This window comes from Rattus norvegicus, chromosome 16 (genome assembly GCF_036323735.1).
Source record: "Rattus norvegicus strain BN/NHsdMcwi chromosome 16, GRCr8, whole genome shotgun sequence".
In the NCBI taxonomy this organism is placed as follows: Eukaryota; Metazoa; Chordata; class Mammalia; order Rodentia; family Muridae; genus Rattus; species Rattus norvegicus.
The window spans coordinates 86,162,984-86,178,375 of NC_086034.1; the positions used below are offsets into that span (position 1 = coordinate 86,162,984).

The 15,392-nt window shown below is 43.5% G+C and overlaps 1 protein-coding gene across 5 annotated transcripts in view; it reads right to left on the bottom strand.

Moving 5' to 3' along the window:
• Window positions 1-1,393: 1,393 nt before the first annotated feature.
• Tnfsf13b (TNF superfamily member 13b) overlaps window positions 1,394-15,392 on the bottom strand; it is a 30,696-nt gene continuing 16,697 nt past the window's right edge. For 4 of the 5 annotated variants that reach the window (XM_006253483.5, XM_006253481.5, XM_006253480.5 and 1 more), the window contains 3 exons: window positions 6,388-6,500; window positions 6,157-6,307; window positions 1,394-2,067 (listed from right to left, as the gene is read on the bottom strand). In XM_006253483.5, the coding sequence (XP_006253545.1) occupies window positions 1,955-2,067; window positions 6,157-6,307; window positions 6,388-6,500 (377 nt within the window). In that variant the 3' untranslated portion in view covers window positions 1,394-1,954. Of the gene's footprint in view, window positions 2,068-6,156; window positions 6,308-6,387; window positions 6,501-15,392 lie in introns of those variants that run through there. The other variant, XM_063275652.1, reaches the window with a different exon arrangement.

Consider the following 15,392-nt stretch of genomic DNA (forward strand, 5'->3'; position numbering starts at 1 on the left):
AAAAATGGGAGTTTGTGAAATTAAAAGATTGCTTTGTGCCAACGAAACCGTAGTATCTAGCAAATGAACAGCCTACAGTGTAGGAGAAAAAAATTGAAGGCTAAATATCTGATAGTGGTTTGATACCCAGAATATATAAGAACTCGTGACAAGATCCCTAGTAGTTAAAGGCTCCAGACTCCGGACTCCAAAAACAATATAGGAACCCAAGCAAAATAAATGCACAGGTACTAATAAACTGAACGGTCCAATAAATAAATGGGCTAATGAAATGAAACCGCTCCTCAAAAGATTAAGCTGGCTCAGCCAATAAACATGTGAAATATCCAACATCCCCGGCCACCATAGAAATGAAAATAAAACCACAGCGAGATCCCATTTCGCTGTAGTCAAATCAATCTGTCGTCAAAACCTCTAGTGCCAGCAAGCGCTGGCGGGGCCGAGGACAAAGGGGAACTCTCATTGCAGCAGCTGAAATGTAAGCTAGTCTAGAAACTATGGAAATCAGTGTGCAGATTACAGAGAAAGCTAAAAATCAGTCTTCTTATGTCTCCCGTGTACCACCGCTGGGTTCTTTCCCTAAACACTCCTAGTCAAACCCAGCATGTTTGTTGAACTTCGCTCTCTGAGCAGTAACGATGATGGGTAGACATCAAAAGATTCCTTGGAGATGGATAAAATATCCAGACTTTAACGTTACTGCCCCAGCACTTCTTCTCACCTGATTTTTCAAAGTTATGGTTGTATAAAGAACTCTCAAAAGTGACAGAGGCAGACCCAATGGTCTTGGCGATGGTCAGAAGGCACAGTGCTTTTATTTGTCAATCGACCACAGCGGCAATGCTAGGGAGATCATTAAGCCATTCCTCTGAGGCAATGAATGCTGTTCCCCACCTGCCACTTCTCAGGCAGGGTCCTCACGGGGTGTGCATATATGCCTCTGTTTTACACCAGGTGCTATGGAGCTTGCTTAAACCCCAAATGTTATGGAGCAAATAGGGCAGCTCTTTCCTTCTGGACTCTATCACCTGATCTGAAGCAGCAGCAGCAGCAGCAGCAGCAGCAGCAGCAGCAGCAGCAGCAGCAGCAGCAGCAGCAGCAGCAGCAGCAGCAGCAGCAGCAGCAGCCGCCGCCGCCCCACACGGGACCTGGAGGAAATCTCTCCCCGCCACAAGCACACCCTTGAAAGCAAAGCTTACATGAGCTTCACACTCGTGATCTCTGTGCAGGTCAGATGTATCTTCTATACCATTTTATAAAGCAACCGGAAGTCATTATAAAATACACCTGTGATCCGAAAGGAGCGAATTCTTTCCTTCTGTCAAAAACGCTTTGATAATCAGAAGCAATTGCCAGCTTGACCCAAACCAAGAAAACTTCGACAGTCAATTACTTAACACTTAAACGGTTTTAATTAAGTTTATTTTACAGTTGAATTTGTTAAGTATTCTTGTCTATAGCCAGTTCCAGACTCCTAGATTTAAAAACAAACAACCCAACACAAAACCTTTCCAAAGTGTTACCTGGGAAAGAGGCGCGCGTACTTAGCATGAGGAGGGAGGGTAAATCCTGAGACTTTGCGTGAATGCTTCAGTGACCTGGAAAGGTGGGCCCTCTTCTCACGGTGAATCACAAAACAAGGAAATCTCCCCGCATTCGGAACGTGTGCCTCCCACGGCGAAAAGCAAGGGTGCGGCGGTGCGTGTTGGCATAGGACAGGAGTAAACAGCCTTCCTAGTCCTGTCATTTTGGATGTGGCTCCATTTCTCATAACTCACATGACCCACTTTGGATGTGGCTGCCTGTTGTATTTCCTGCTTTGGACCAGATTCAACAGCTCACGGGAAAACTTCCGGTGACGACGTTCCCCCTCTTTTGTTATCTCCAGTGGTCCGTTTCTCCCTCGGAGGTACAGAGAAGAGGAGGGAAGGGGTCACATACTCCAGCAAGTGGGTCACAGCAGTTTTAGGGCACCAAAGAAGGTGTCGTCTCCGTTCCGTGAAATCTGGGCATTCTCCCGAGGTATTGCAAGCTGAATCTCGTCCCCTTCTTCCAGCTTCGCGATGCCTGGGAGAAAGGGGGCGACAAGAGTTTTCCATAGTTGCTGTTCACTAGAGAGTACATTAGGAGAAGCTATTGTATCTCGTCAACGCAGCATTCACACTTTGTTCAACAACTACTCACAATCCTGTGAGCTTTAAACTTAAGTGGGTACAACCAAAAGATACCAGCAGATGTGTATTTGCTGTACATAGACCGAATTTCCAGTGGCAAATGTCACTGTCAGGTAGATCAAACCTTGTTCTTTGGGAGGATATCATATAGTCACTGAGAGAAACCCAGCATTATGGTAATCTCTTTTTATTGATTTTTTTTGTATTAGTTAATAGTGTGTGTGTGTGTGTGTGTGTGTGAGAGAGAGAGAGAGAGAGAGAGAGAGAGAGAGAGGAAGAGAGAGAGAGAGAGAGAGAGAGAGAGAGAGAGAGAGAGAGAGAGAGATGGTTATGGACACAGGTAACAGCACATGTGTGGAGTCTTTGGTAGTTTGAATATACTTGGCCCAGGGAGTGGCACTATTAGGAAGAGTGGCATCCTTGAAGTAGATGTGGCCTTGCTGGAGGAGGTGTGTCAGTGTGGGTTGGTCAAAGAGACCCTCCTTCTAACTATGTGGGAGCCAGTCTTCTCCTAGCAGCCTTCAGATGAAGATGTAGAACTCTCAGCTCCCGCACCATGTCTGCCTGGATGCTATCATGCTCCTGCCTGGATGATAATGGACTGAACCTCTGAACCTGTAAGCAAGCCCCATTAAATGTTGTCCTTATAAGAGTTGTCTTGGTCATGATGTCTGTTTACAGCAGTTAACCCTAACTCAAACAAGGTCAGAGGATGACTTTGTGCAGTTGGTTTTCCTTCCTTCCTCTACACAGGTTCTGTTATCAAACTCCTGTTGCCAAGCTTGCAGCGTGGCAAATGCCTTCACTCAGTTGAAACCTTACCACTCTGTGATCATACTTTTAAATTATGCATTTAAACTCTAAATAGTTTTGAAGTTTTAAAAAAATAAGCTAGGCACAGTGGCACCAGTATTCCCAACCTCAGAGTTCAAGTCTAGCCTGGGCTATACATGAAATGAAAACTCAGACCAGGATACAGAGTGAGATCCTGCCTCAAAAAAGCCAAAAGCAAATATCTAAAAATAAAATGCTTATTTAATAATAATCCACACTGTTTAACAGATTTTGTTTGAGTCCAGGTTTCTGCTTTTTATCATTTGAGTTTCTTCTCACAGCCTTCTATATTATGGACTTACTTAAATGACCATGATTATCTTTAGGATCAAAAGAAACAAAGTTATAAACTCCTTGAAATGTTAGTTTGTGGCTAATTTATAAGGATGTATTCTGTGAGTTAGAAGTATAAAGTTCTGTTCAGGAACCAAATTCTATCCATCAGGTAACCAACACAGACAAAGCAATGTTCCACAGACATGCCTTACATTTGTGTCTTGAAATTGGCAAAGCATTAAGGAATTAGTTACCTTATGTAGTTAGGAGACGATCATAGCATATGTGCTGCGTGGATTTGTGACTGCCCTGGGTGCTAAGCATGATGTAATACCACAGACAGGACTGTGGCAAACTCTGCAAGCTCCAGAAATGGGTGTGAACCACTACAGTAGTAGTTCTCGACCTTCCTAACGCTGAAACCCCTTAATAAATACAGTTCCTCATGTTGTGGTAACGTGCAACCATAAAATTAATTTCTGTTGCTACTTTATAGCTGTAAATTTGCTACTGTCATGAACTGTAATGTATATTACCTGATATTCAGGATATCTAGGGTATTTGATATGTGACCCCCAAAGAGGTCGTGACCAATGGATTGAGAACTGCTGCTTGTACTATAGGCTTCTACTTAAAATACCAACACTGAGTAATTGGCTACTTTTGTTCCTCTAGGCTGTAGCAATAAGCTGTGACACTTTTCACTACAAGAAGCCTACTCAACTTATCAAAGACAATCACTCATCTTTGTACATATGATAGTTCCTCGGTACCATGCTTTTGTCTCAAGTTAACCCACTTGGGTTTGGGCAGATTAGTGTAGGGTCCTAAAACAAATTCAAAATTAAAGTGACAAGCCTGAAATGTCTTGGAGCTGTTTCTCATGTTCAGCTCGACCTACTGATACTGAGATGTATCTTCAACATCAAAGGATGTTTAAAGGATCTTTAAAAAGAATAGTACCTGGGGAGTCTGTGGAAATCCACGAGAGGGAGGGAGCTAAGGGAAAATCCAGTGGGTGGAAATGTCTGTGGGGTATCAGCTGTGACACTGTGACATCCCGTAGCAAGTGTGGGCAACAGAGTAGAGAGGCTTTGCCATGGGTAAATATTTCACAACACCAAAATGCTGGTCAGCACTGGGCACAGACGCAGACTCCTCTATGAAAATTAGGGACTTTCAACATGACAGAATTCTTCCTGGCCACGGAAGTCACTGGGCTGCAGACCTAGTGGGCCATGGCCTCTGCAGTGGAACCATGTTCGCTCTGGTTCCAGAGCGTTTGTGCGTAGCAACTTTTGAAGTACTGTAGGGGTGATTCACAGCCCCGGGTTTCACCCCACTGTTGGTGGCAACTGTAGCCAAGACTAGAGAGGTTATTTGGGTTCTGAATAGATTTGTCAAAGCCATCAGAGAGACACACACAAGTGTAAGGGAAACACAGTTTTCTAAAACTAGTGCTGATAATTTGAAATGAAATGAGAAAAATGCTGGCAATTCCAGTGTGGACAGGCTGGTACGGAGTCAGCGTGCCTTCCCTTATGCTTCTGTGTCCCTGTGCTTGATGGAAGGCTGCCATTCTGAGCTCCCAACTAGTCAGGTGTCTGAGGTATCTACCTGTTTAAACACGAGAACTAACCCAACCATTCTGCAATATGCCCTTCCTTGCACTCAGGACTGATGGGAGCTATTTTTCCCAGGACATGCTCATATTGCTGGGCCAGGCATGCTGTAGCTTGAAGCTGAGGAACTTCTGTGCTGTGCTGTGCTGTGCTGTGTTATTATATTACATCATGCCATGCCATGATATCATATCCTGTCATGTCATTTCTGAGTCTCGGAGACTCCAGAGACGAGGAGGTTACAAGAGTAAGGAAGCGTGACTACTAATGGTGAAGTTGCTAGAGAACTGAACAGGAAAAGAAAACCCGGAGGGCTCTCAGGGTTTTGCATCTGTCGGTGAGAAGACATTGTCCCTGCTGCTGTTCTTATAATGTAAGACCTTAGACTTGGTCCCTTTGTGGACATTCCACAGCTGTGGTTACCTGCACAGGTCCAGAACAAGACTGGGACCCTCAGCTTTGCCTCATGGCTTGTAAATCCACATCCCTCCATGAAACACTATTGACAGTGACTGGCTTCTGGGAGGTGCCATTTTTTCCAGCGGTGTAACCACTAAAACTTGCCCAGGCTCCAGCAAATAACCTTCCTCCCATGCTCATGAAGCAACCCTAACTAAACTCAGTGGGGCTAACACAGACAATCACAGGAAAGTAGAAGGGGCCGTGCTTAGATGAAGAAGAAATACTGCAGAAGTGGAATGTGGTTAAAAAGTGTAGCAGTGGTAAAAAACATTATAATCACCTATGGATGTGTCAGAGAAAGAGTAGAAGAGAAATAAGAATTGCTCCAATGTCAAATTCGGTGACACTCATTCTTAATTTTTTAAAAGCATATTTATTGGACTTAATTATTTTATGTGTGTTGGTATTGCATGGCTATGTGTGCACTATGTATGTACAGGGCCCAAGGAGGCAAGAGGAGAGGGTCAGGTCCCCTGGGACTAGAGGTACATGGGAGCTGCCATGTGGGTACTGGAAATGAAGCTGAGATCATCTGGAGGAGCAGCCAATGCTCCTCACTCCTGAGCTGCCTCTTCATTCCCATCTCTCTCTTAAGTTTTATAAAAATGGTATGACCATTAGTAATGACATCGGTTTTCTCAGTTCACACAGATCATTGTAAAACAAACAGCACAATCAATGGCAGAAGGCCTTTCCATTAAGATCACAAAGCAGCACTTTTGGGGGGATCAGATGCCACAGCTTAGTCTACATCATCTTGCTAAGCAGGTCTTAGGACAGCTACGTACCAGCGGAGTAGCAGGAATTGTTGGGCAGTGTTTTCGGCATATTCTGGATGCATCGGAACAGAGTCACCAGGCTCAGCTCATCCCCAAACACGTGTATTTTCTTCCTCTGGATGACATGACCCATGGCAAAGATGGGGTCCGTGTACAGAACCTGAGAAACAAACCAGGATGTCACCAGACGTGAAGCACGGTGAAAGCACTGGACCAGGGTGGAGGAGAGCCTGACTCTACCTGGCTGTAGATGAAGAAATAGCCTGTTTGCCTCACCACTATTTTGTTCTCTTTCTCCTCCAAGGCGTTTCCTCTTTTAAAGCTGAGAAGCCATGGAACAAATGTGTAAGTTCCTGCAGCAGAGAGAGAATTACTCATGAGACAGTAAACTGAGAAAAGCGGTTTTCCCTCCCACTAAATTTAAAACAGCACACCACATATTCTAAAAAGTGAAAGGAGGAGGACTTGGAGGAGGAAGGAGGACTTTGAGGAGGACGAGGACTTGGAGGAGAAATAGGAGGAGGAGGAGGGAGAGGAGGAAGACTTGGAGGAGAAGGAGGAGTTGGAGGAGGGGAAGAGGAGTTCAGGCAGAGGAGGAGGAGGAGGAAGATTTGGAGGAAGAGGAGGAAGACTTGGAGGAGGAGGAGGAGGAAGAAGAAGATGAGGAGGAGGAGGAAGCCTTGGAGGAAGAGGAAGAAGACTTGGAGGAGGAGGAGGAGTTGGAAGAGGAGGAGGAGGAAGAAGACTTGGAGGAGGAGAAGGAGGAGGAGGAGGAGGAGGAGGAGGAGGAGGAGGAGGAGGAGGAGGAGGAGAACCTTCTTTATTGGACTATCTGCCATAGATGTTTTAGCATGGGGAACTTGGGTGCAGGTGTCTAAGAGACCTCATCCCACATGTTTGCCCACATTTTCTTCTGCACACTGGCTATTTCCTTACAAAGGCTGGGTGGTGGGGAGGATCTGAATGAGAGAATACACCTTCCTCTGCACAGCACTCTGGGACATCGTCTTCCATCTCCTAAATGATTTGGCGAAGAACTTAGCAAAATGTGTCTAGAGAAAGTAAACCCACCCCCAACCTGGCTTCAGAACACAACTAGAAAATGCAGACTGTGACTGGGATGTGCCCTGCACCGGAAACTGCTCAGAACCTATGTGCCAATACTACAGAGTTCAGAAGCAGAAGGGGCTTCTGTTCAGTACAGTGAAATCTCCTTAATCCTATGCGGAATGACAGAGAGACACTGTGCTCAGGGTTTACAGGAAGAGCAGAGAGGGCAACAAGAAAGGGAATCAAGGCACCAGGCCAGAATGGAGCAAGGTGTTTCTTATAGCTCACACCCAGGGAGAGAGAACAAACATGCATTTCATAGGAAGAGTTTATCGTACAGAGAGTGTGCACAGACACAGCATGTAAACACTGGCATTAGGCTGAGCCTCAAGGTTAGACAATGAGAAGAGCTATACACTAAACAAAGAGAAGCAGCTGGCAGAAGACTAGGGCCATAGCACATGGATCACAGAATACCAAGCCATGCTGTGGAAAGTCTAAACATGCCAGGCCATTCTTGTACAATGGGAATTACTAAGCCTGTCTTAAAATGTCATCTCAATAAGCAAAAAGGGGTTATGGGTTCTCTAACCAATCAAATGAGTCCAGAAGAGATCCTGTAGTGACACATATTTTTGTGCCTGTCTCACAGGTTCATCCAGTAGCCCATGCCCCATGACACTATTACTCATTCCTCTGGTGATGGACAGACATCAAGTTGATTTCTTGGCTGTTGTGATCAGTACTGCAATGAACTTGTGAGTCCAGTTGTCTCTTTAGAGTATTGATTTAGTTTTCTTATCTATAAACCCAGGAGTAGAATTGCTAAATCACACTGCAGTTCTACTTTTAATTTCTTGAAGGGGAAGGAGCACCTCCTTATTCTTTTTCTACAGTGTAGAATTTACTAGAAATGTACTAATGTGTATTCCTGACTCAAATAAGTGTCCAGAGGAACACTGAACAAGAAGCATGTTTCTGAAAATTTGAAGGGGCTAAGAACATCAACAGTAAAACAGAGGGGAGACCACTGTGAATTCAGGTTGTGGTGCATAAGGATCATTGAGCTGGCTCCTTAAGGAAGCATTACCATAGATGGATGAGGTTTGGGGGAAGCTCCTGGGGGAAAGTGGGGGAAAGGTGTCAATGCTGGAGATGGGCAGACACATACAGAAGCATCATGGGTGCTCTTTCTCGTCAGTCTAAGTCTTGTGTGCACTCACTCCCTGGAGCCACTTCCACTCCGTGTGCTCCCCAGAGTGGCGTGGCCCTGAGGTGAATGGAAATGACCACCACACTTTTCTTCACAAGTAGGAATTCCAAGAATTTTCTTAAAAATACCCCCCTACCCAGTGCTCATCAGAATAACAGGCTCAGAGAAGCAGGTTCCATCAAACGCAAATATCAAAGGCAAGCCCTCTTTATCATCTGTGCACAGCATAAGTCTAGTGAGAGGTCTCCAACAAGTCAGTGTTTATTTTATTTAAATGACAGGATATGCCCAAGGTATGTTAGATCATTGAGTACTGAACTACCTGAGAAAGAGTTAATGTAAAGATTGTTACCAGTCCAGCATGATGGTATGCACCTCTAGATCCCAAGTGGGGAGTTCAAGGCCAGCCTGGTCTAGCATAGAAAGTTCTAGGGCAGTCCGGGTTACAAAGAGAGATCTTGTCTCAAAGAAAGCAAAGCAAACAATGGAAAAAGTGTTGCTATAAAAGTTAAAAACAATGACTGTGTCAAAGGTGATTATGTTTATGGTCTATTAAAAATGAGTGGATAATTTGAACATAGAGGACATTTCCCCCGCCTTGGGGTTACAACTCCTCCATGGTCAGGCCAGCTCATTTGCCCGCCTATAACTTCCCAGGACTTTTTATCCCACAGCAGATATGCACCTAATAATCACTGAGTCAGTAAGTCCTACACTAAGTAGAACAATTGGAATTGACGATGCTGTGGTAATCAGCCACAGTCTGTCTCTGTAAAACGTCTGGATAAACACGCTACTGAAATTCTGGAATGTGAAACCCCACCTATCACGGAGTTGGCAGAGACACCAGAAGTGAAGTAAAACATAGATTTCTAAAGGCACTCTTAAATTATTCTGGGGGACAGTATTTACTTAATAAATCTTGTTCTATGTTAATTTAAATTTATTTATTTGCTCTTTACATTGTAGCTTTTTTTGTCAAAAACGCTTATTAAGAAGACAGAGGTCATACATGTTTTTTTTCATTCACTCTACATGTTCTTCTACTGTGTACATGAGCACAGGTGCACACAATACAGTACACATAACACAGGTGCACATGACACAGGTGCACACAACAAAGGTGTACACAACACAGTACACACCACACAGGTGCACAGAACACATGCACACAACACATGAACACAGCACAGGTGCACACAACACAGGTGCACACAACACATGCACACAGCACAGATGCACATAACATGGGTCCATGCAATGTAGGTACACACAACACAGGTGCACACAACACAGGTGCACACAACACAGGTGCACACAACACAGGTACAGAGAACATATGCACACAACACATGAATATAACACAGGTACACACAACACAATGCACACCGCACAAGTGCACATAACACATGCACACAACACAGGTGCATATAACATAGGTGCACATAACACATACACACAGCACAGGTGCATATAACATGGGTGCACACAACATAGTTGCACACAACACAGGTGCATGTAATACAGGTGCACACAACATGGGTGCACACAACACAGGTGCATGTAATACAGGTGCACACAACATGGGTGCACACAACACAGGTGCACCCAACACATAATACAATACACAGGCACACACTAACACAAGTTATAACCTCCAATATCAGAATTGATTAAGGTCAACTGTGCTTTCAAATGCCACCAAAGCATGGCACGTTTCCTGATGAGTTAATTCTAAACCCTTTAAGCTTGTAAACCAAGTGACACGTTAACAGCTCCAGGAGTTGTAAACTTAAGTATAAATATCACGGCCCACTTAAAACACACTTAGAACTTCAGGATAGGAGTCAGACTACAGATAAACAAAAGTGCTACCTTTTGGGTTTTGTCGATGCCCCTCTATTGAGAGACGTTCTAAGCTGGCACACCTCACTCCCTGTGTCAAACAATGTGAAGATTTGGTGTCAAGAGTCCTGACCCTTACTGTTGTCAGTAAACACTGTTTCATGTAAAGTGTGTGAACTCAGTTTTAGGTCACTGATGTATTAAAGTACCTGAAAATAATTATGTTAACATATAGTAATATTTATAGAATAAAACCTTCAGCATTGATATGTAAAGATAATTCACATGCATTGGGCAAGCACATGCCCTAAGGTATACATATGCCCTCTTCAGAGTCTATTGGGAGTTAAAGTTCTCCTTGACCTCCGGGAAACGCCTGTGTTGAAAGATATAAGCACACAAAAGAATCCAGGTGCCCTTTTGAGTGGAAATCATCGTCCCTTTCTACTCTGGAGTGATATGAAGAAAGCACTTAGCTGTAGGGCAAAGGAAAGCTGCAAAGGTTGTGGAAGTAACCGAGGGCCCTGAGGCTGAGATAGGGAAGTGGGAGATGTGGGATGGGGAGATGGCAGTGAAGACTATTTCATGCACAATTGTAAGGGCTGGATTTCAGATTGCAGTACCCAGATGATAACCAGTCATCTCCCAGATACTAGTTATCCCAGCTCTGAGGAAAGCACAGAAGAAGGGCCACTGGGCTGACTGCCTTATAGTCTGACCAAGAGAAAACTCAAGAAAGTTGAGACCCTATCCTGAGGGAATCAGGAGAAGAGTAACATGCACCCATGTTATATACACATCTTCTCTTGCCCTCCACAGACACATACACATTTGCATGCGTATCATACATCTACACATACAGACATACATAAATAAGTCATTTTTTTTTTGGTTCTTTTTTTCGGAGCTGGGGACTGAACCCAGGGCCTTGTGCTTCCTAGGTAAGCGCTCTACCACTGAGCTAAATCCCCAGCCCCAATAAGTCATTTTTAAATGTGAAACCTATCGACAACAAACATCTCGAGGCCAAAGGCTACTTTGAAAGGTTAAGAGCCCTTCAAATATATACACACTCCAAAGAATTTTACAGGCAGTCCAGAAAAAAAAATGCTGCTAGTTCAAAGAATCTGGAAAATTAGAAAAAGAAAAACTCAATTAATTGATACAAAAGATGTTTTAGAAGAAAGGGATTCTGTGAAAAACAAATTGAAAGAGTGAGCAGGGGGTTTCCCATACCTATGATCCCACAAAAGGGAGGCTGAGGCAGGATGATTGGGAGTTTGAAGCCAGTCTGGTCAACCTACCTGTGCTCAATTGAACAGTACAGGCAAGGAAAGAAGAAGAAGGAGAAAGGGAGGAAGGGGGTGGAGGAAAGAGGGAGGCGAGAAGGGAGGGAGAGAAACAGGAAAAAGCTTTCGGAAATAAATCAAAATAGAAGTAGAAGGTGAATGATTTCCAGCATTAATAAAACTGGACTCCTGAAAGATAAAAGAAGAGATCAGACTGAGGAACATACTACAGCTTCTGTGTACTACGGAACCCTGGGAAGGTTGACTTGAGGTAGCACTGTGAACTTCCCATTGCCACCACAACAAATCACCATGAAATTAGTGACTGAAAGAACACATTTGTTGAATATCACCTAGCCATTCATCCCAGTAATCTCCCGAGACCCATGTCTGCCTGAGTTCAGTTCCTAGAATTCACAGCAGAAGGAACCAACCAGGGGGCCTCACAGCCTAGGGTGTGCCTGTCTTTGACAGCCATTATTCTCCCTACCATCATAACCACGCAGAGACTTAAAAGAATAAGTTGATTTTTAAAAGGAAAGACCACACATCAAGAAGCTATGAACTTGAAATAAAGCAAGGAGGGAATATGGGAGAGTTTGGAGGAAGAAAAGAAAAGGCAGAAGTAATGCAATTATATTACAATCTCAAAAAACGAAGGAAATTGTTAATAATAGGAAAGAATTCCTTATAAAGTCAGGTGGGAAAGAAAAGGCACTTCTGAGAGGAAACTGGTTTTTGCCTTGGTTCTATGTGAAGGGCAGAGAACATGGAGACATCGAGGTGAGTTCCTACAGCGCCATTAAACTCCTCAGGTAAAGACATGGTAAAACTGACAGCAAAGGCCAAATGACTAGGACAAGAAGAATGCTCAAGTACAAAGTTAACTTGTGAAGATCATGGAGAAGAGTTTCTGGTGACTTTAGGCTTCAAGTGTTTATGATTAATGACTACGGAGGTTTGGACTACAGAGAGTGAAGCATTTACCAGGCTGACTGCAGAGATAGCAGAACAGACTTCATGGATGGAGTATGTATATAGATGTGTAGATAGATGCGTAGATGGATACATGGATAAAGGATGGATGAAGGATGAAGGAAGGATGGATGGATGGATGGATGGATGGATGGATGGGTAGGTGGGTGGATGGATGGATGGATGGATGGAAGGATGGGTGGATGGATGGATGATGGATGGATGATAGACAGATAAATGGATGAAAATCAACTGAACAAGTAAATGTGTTTATGAAAGTATGTATGTATGTTAATGATATCATAGCAACCCATAGAAGACTCTGGGATAGGTGGGGTACCTCACTTCTAGAAGCTCCGCATTATGATTTCTAAACTGTCTAATTTTCAAGAAAAGGTTAAAAGACAAATAAAACTGTAAGCAAATAATGGACCAACCGCAAGAGAAAATAAAATCTTAACAGAAACCGTCCCCCAAAAATGCCAGACATGGAACAATTAAACATGTTTATACAACTGAAGGGAACCAGAATGGTGACATATAAACAGACACTTCCAATAACTTCCTCAAATTCTTCTAGAAACCAGGAGAGTTATTGACTCATGCCATGAAACCAGAATCACCCTGGTCCTGAAGCCAGAAACCACAAGAAACCGCACATCAAACATCGGTCATGTAAGTGTAAGTGCAGTGTTTCTCGGCATGATCAGGGACAGGACTTTTATTACTGCTGCTCAGTGCAGCCAGGAGACCAAGTGAATAGGAGGAAAGACGTCCAACCGAAAGGAGAAAAGTGGAACTGTGTATTGCCCCACAAAACAGTGATCTACGGAACAGATATTAAACCTAGCAAAATTAACAAATGGATTTAGCTAAGTTGCTTCACAAAGGGTCAATTCCCCAAAGTCATTTTCATTTCAGCCAAGAAGGAAAAATGGAGAACAGAAGTAGACAATTCCGTCTTTGGTATGATTTGTTATGCAATGAGCTAATTAATGTCTTCCCGGAACCCACACGCTAAGTCACCTTGTCCCAGTGATGTGTTCAGAAGAAGAGTCAACAGGAAGTATGACACACACATGCATGCACGCATGCATACATACATACATACTTGCATACACACACTTACTTATTACTTATTTAGAGACAGAGTTTCTTTGTGTTGCTCTGGCTATCCTAGAACTCACTCTGTAGACCAGGCTAGCCTCAAACTCACAGAGATCCTCCTGGCAACTGGACATGGACTTTTCTAGCTCCAATATTGTAGAAAAGCAATCTATTGTTTAAACAATCCAGCCTGTGGTGATTTATTTTAGCTACCTAAACTAAGACTGAATTCAAATGAAGAAAATGGCTAGGAATAAATTTATTCAATGTACTAAAAGGCACATATGTTAAAAGTTATAAAATATTGTTAAATTTAACACAGGAGACATAAGTACATGTGAAGACACCTCACGTTCATGGACTGATAACCATAAAATCATTAATATGGCAATAGAACTTGATGCTATCTAGAGTCAGCATAGGTGTCGATTGTACTGTTGAGTTTGTTGACATGTTTGGCAACGGTAGTAACCAAAATGTGAGAAAAGGAAGGGGATTGATAAGGAAGTTTGATTTCCTCAAATTAAATACTTCTGAACAACATGGTGACACCATGGCTGTAATCCCAGCACTCGGGAGTTAGCTTGTAGACCCTATCTCTAAAACAATATAAAACAAAATAAAATGCAGATAATCCTCAATGCAAGGGAAAATATTTGCAAATCAAGCATTTTTGTAAGGGTTTGTCACCTAAAATATAGTTTCATATGTCAACAAAAAAAAAAAAAGAGAGAGAGAGAGAGAGAGAAATGGCTCAACTAAGAAGTAGAGAGTAGTCAAGGATTATAGAAGATATTTTTCCCAAAGAAGACACCCCCAAATTCAGTAAAATTTGAAGTGATGCTTAAGATCACAACCCAAGAGGGGAATGTAAATCAGTAGGGCAATGAGCCCATCCATGCAAACATGTAGGAAAGCAAAAACAACAAACAAACCACACTTCAGTTAGCCCCCTTCTACTCATTCATTGCCCTGCCCCCAACCCCAGGTTTAAACTCCATCCTTGTGGTCATCCAACAAAACCTTTAGAATGTGTTAGCAAACGACTCTTTGTGCCCACCCAGAGGTTAGGAATGCCAACAGCTAACTCTCCCCGCGCTGCTCCCACCTGCAGCAAAGCACCTGGAAAATGCTTTGACGTGTGACTGTCTCTTGTTCTGCCACTATAAAATTGTCACGGAGCTATCTGCATTGGAACATCTCCCAGGGCAACCTGAGTCTGTGCTCCTGAACCATCACCACCCATACTACGGATAAGAATACATATGCGTTCCTTCGAGGTGCTTTGGATCAGCAGAATGTGGTCATCACTGAGGGTGACTATATTGCATACCAAATGCAAGCCATCCCGCTCTTTGTGCTCTGGAGAGCATAGGAGACTTTGCTTCAGACTCCCGGATGATAGGGCTTAGCAGTAAGATAAACATGTTACTGCTTGAGCAAGGCTTGATGCCCTCTGCAAGAGGCAGTGGTTCATGGCACGAAGACTTTCTTCACATGTAGGCCTGCTCAACTAGAATACCAGGGCATGTCTCAGTTAGATGCAATTCTCAAGTATGTGTTCCTGTCCTTGGCTGGCTGGCCGAAGCTGGCCCATCCATGCAAAATGCCATGGAGTTCTGGCCTTTTGTAGCCCAGGTCCACAGGCACCCATGGCACAAAAACATCGAGGGTGCGGTGTTTGTGTGGATTTAGGCTTGGTTTCCCCTCAAACAAATGTGTCTGGTGAATCTTCCCCAAGCATCGTTTTAAATGTTGTCTTCAGT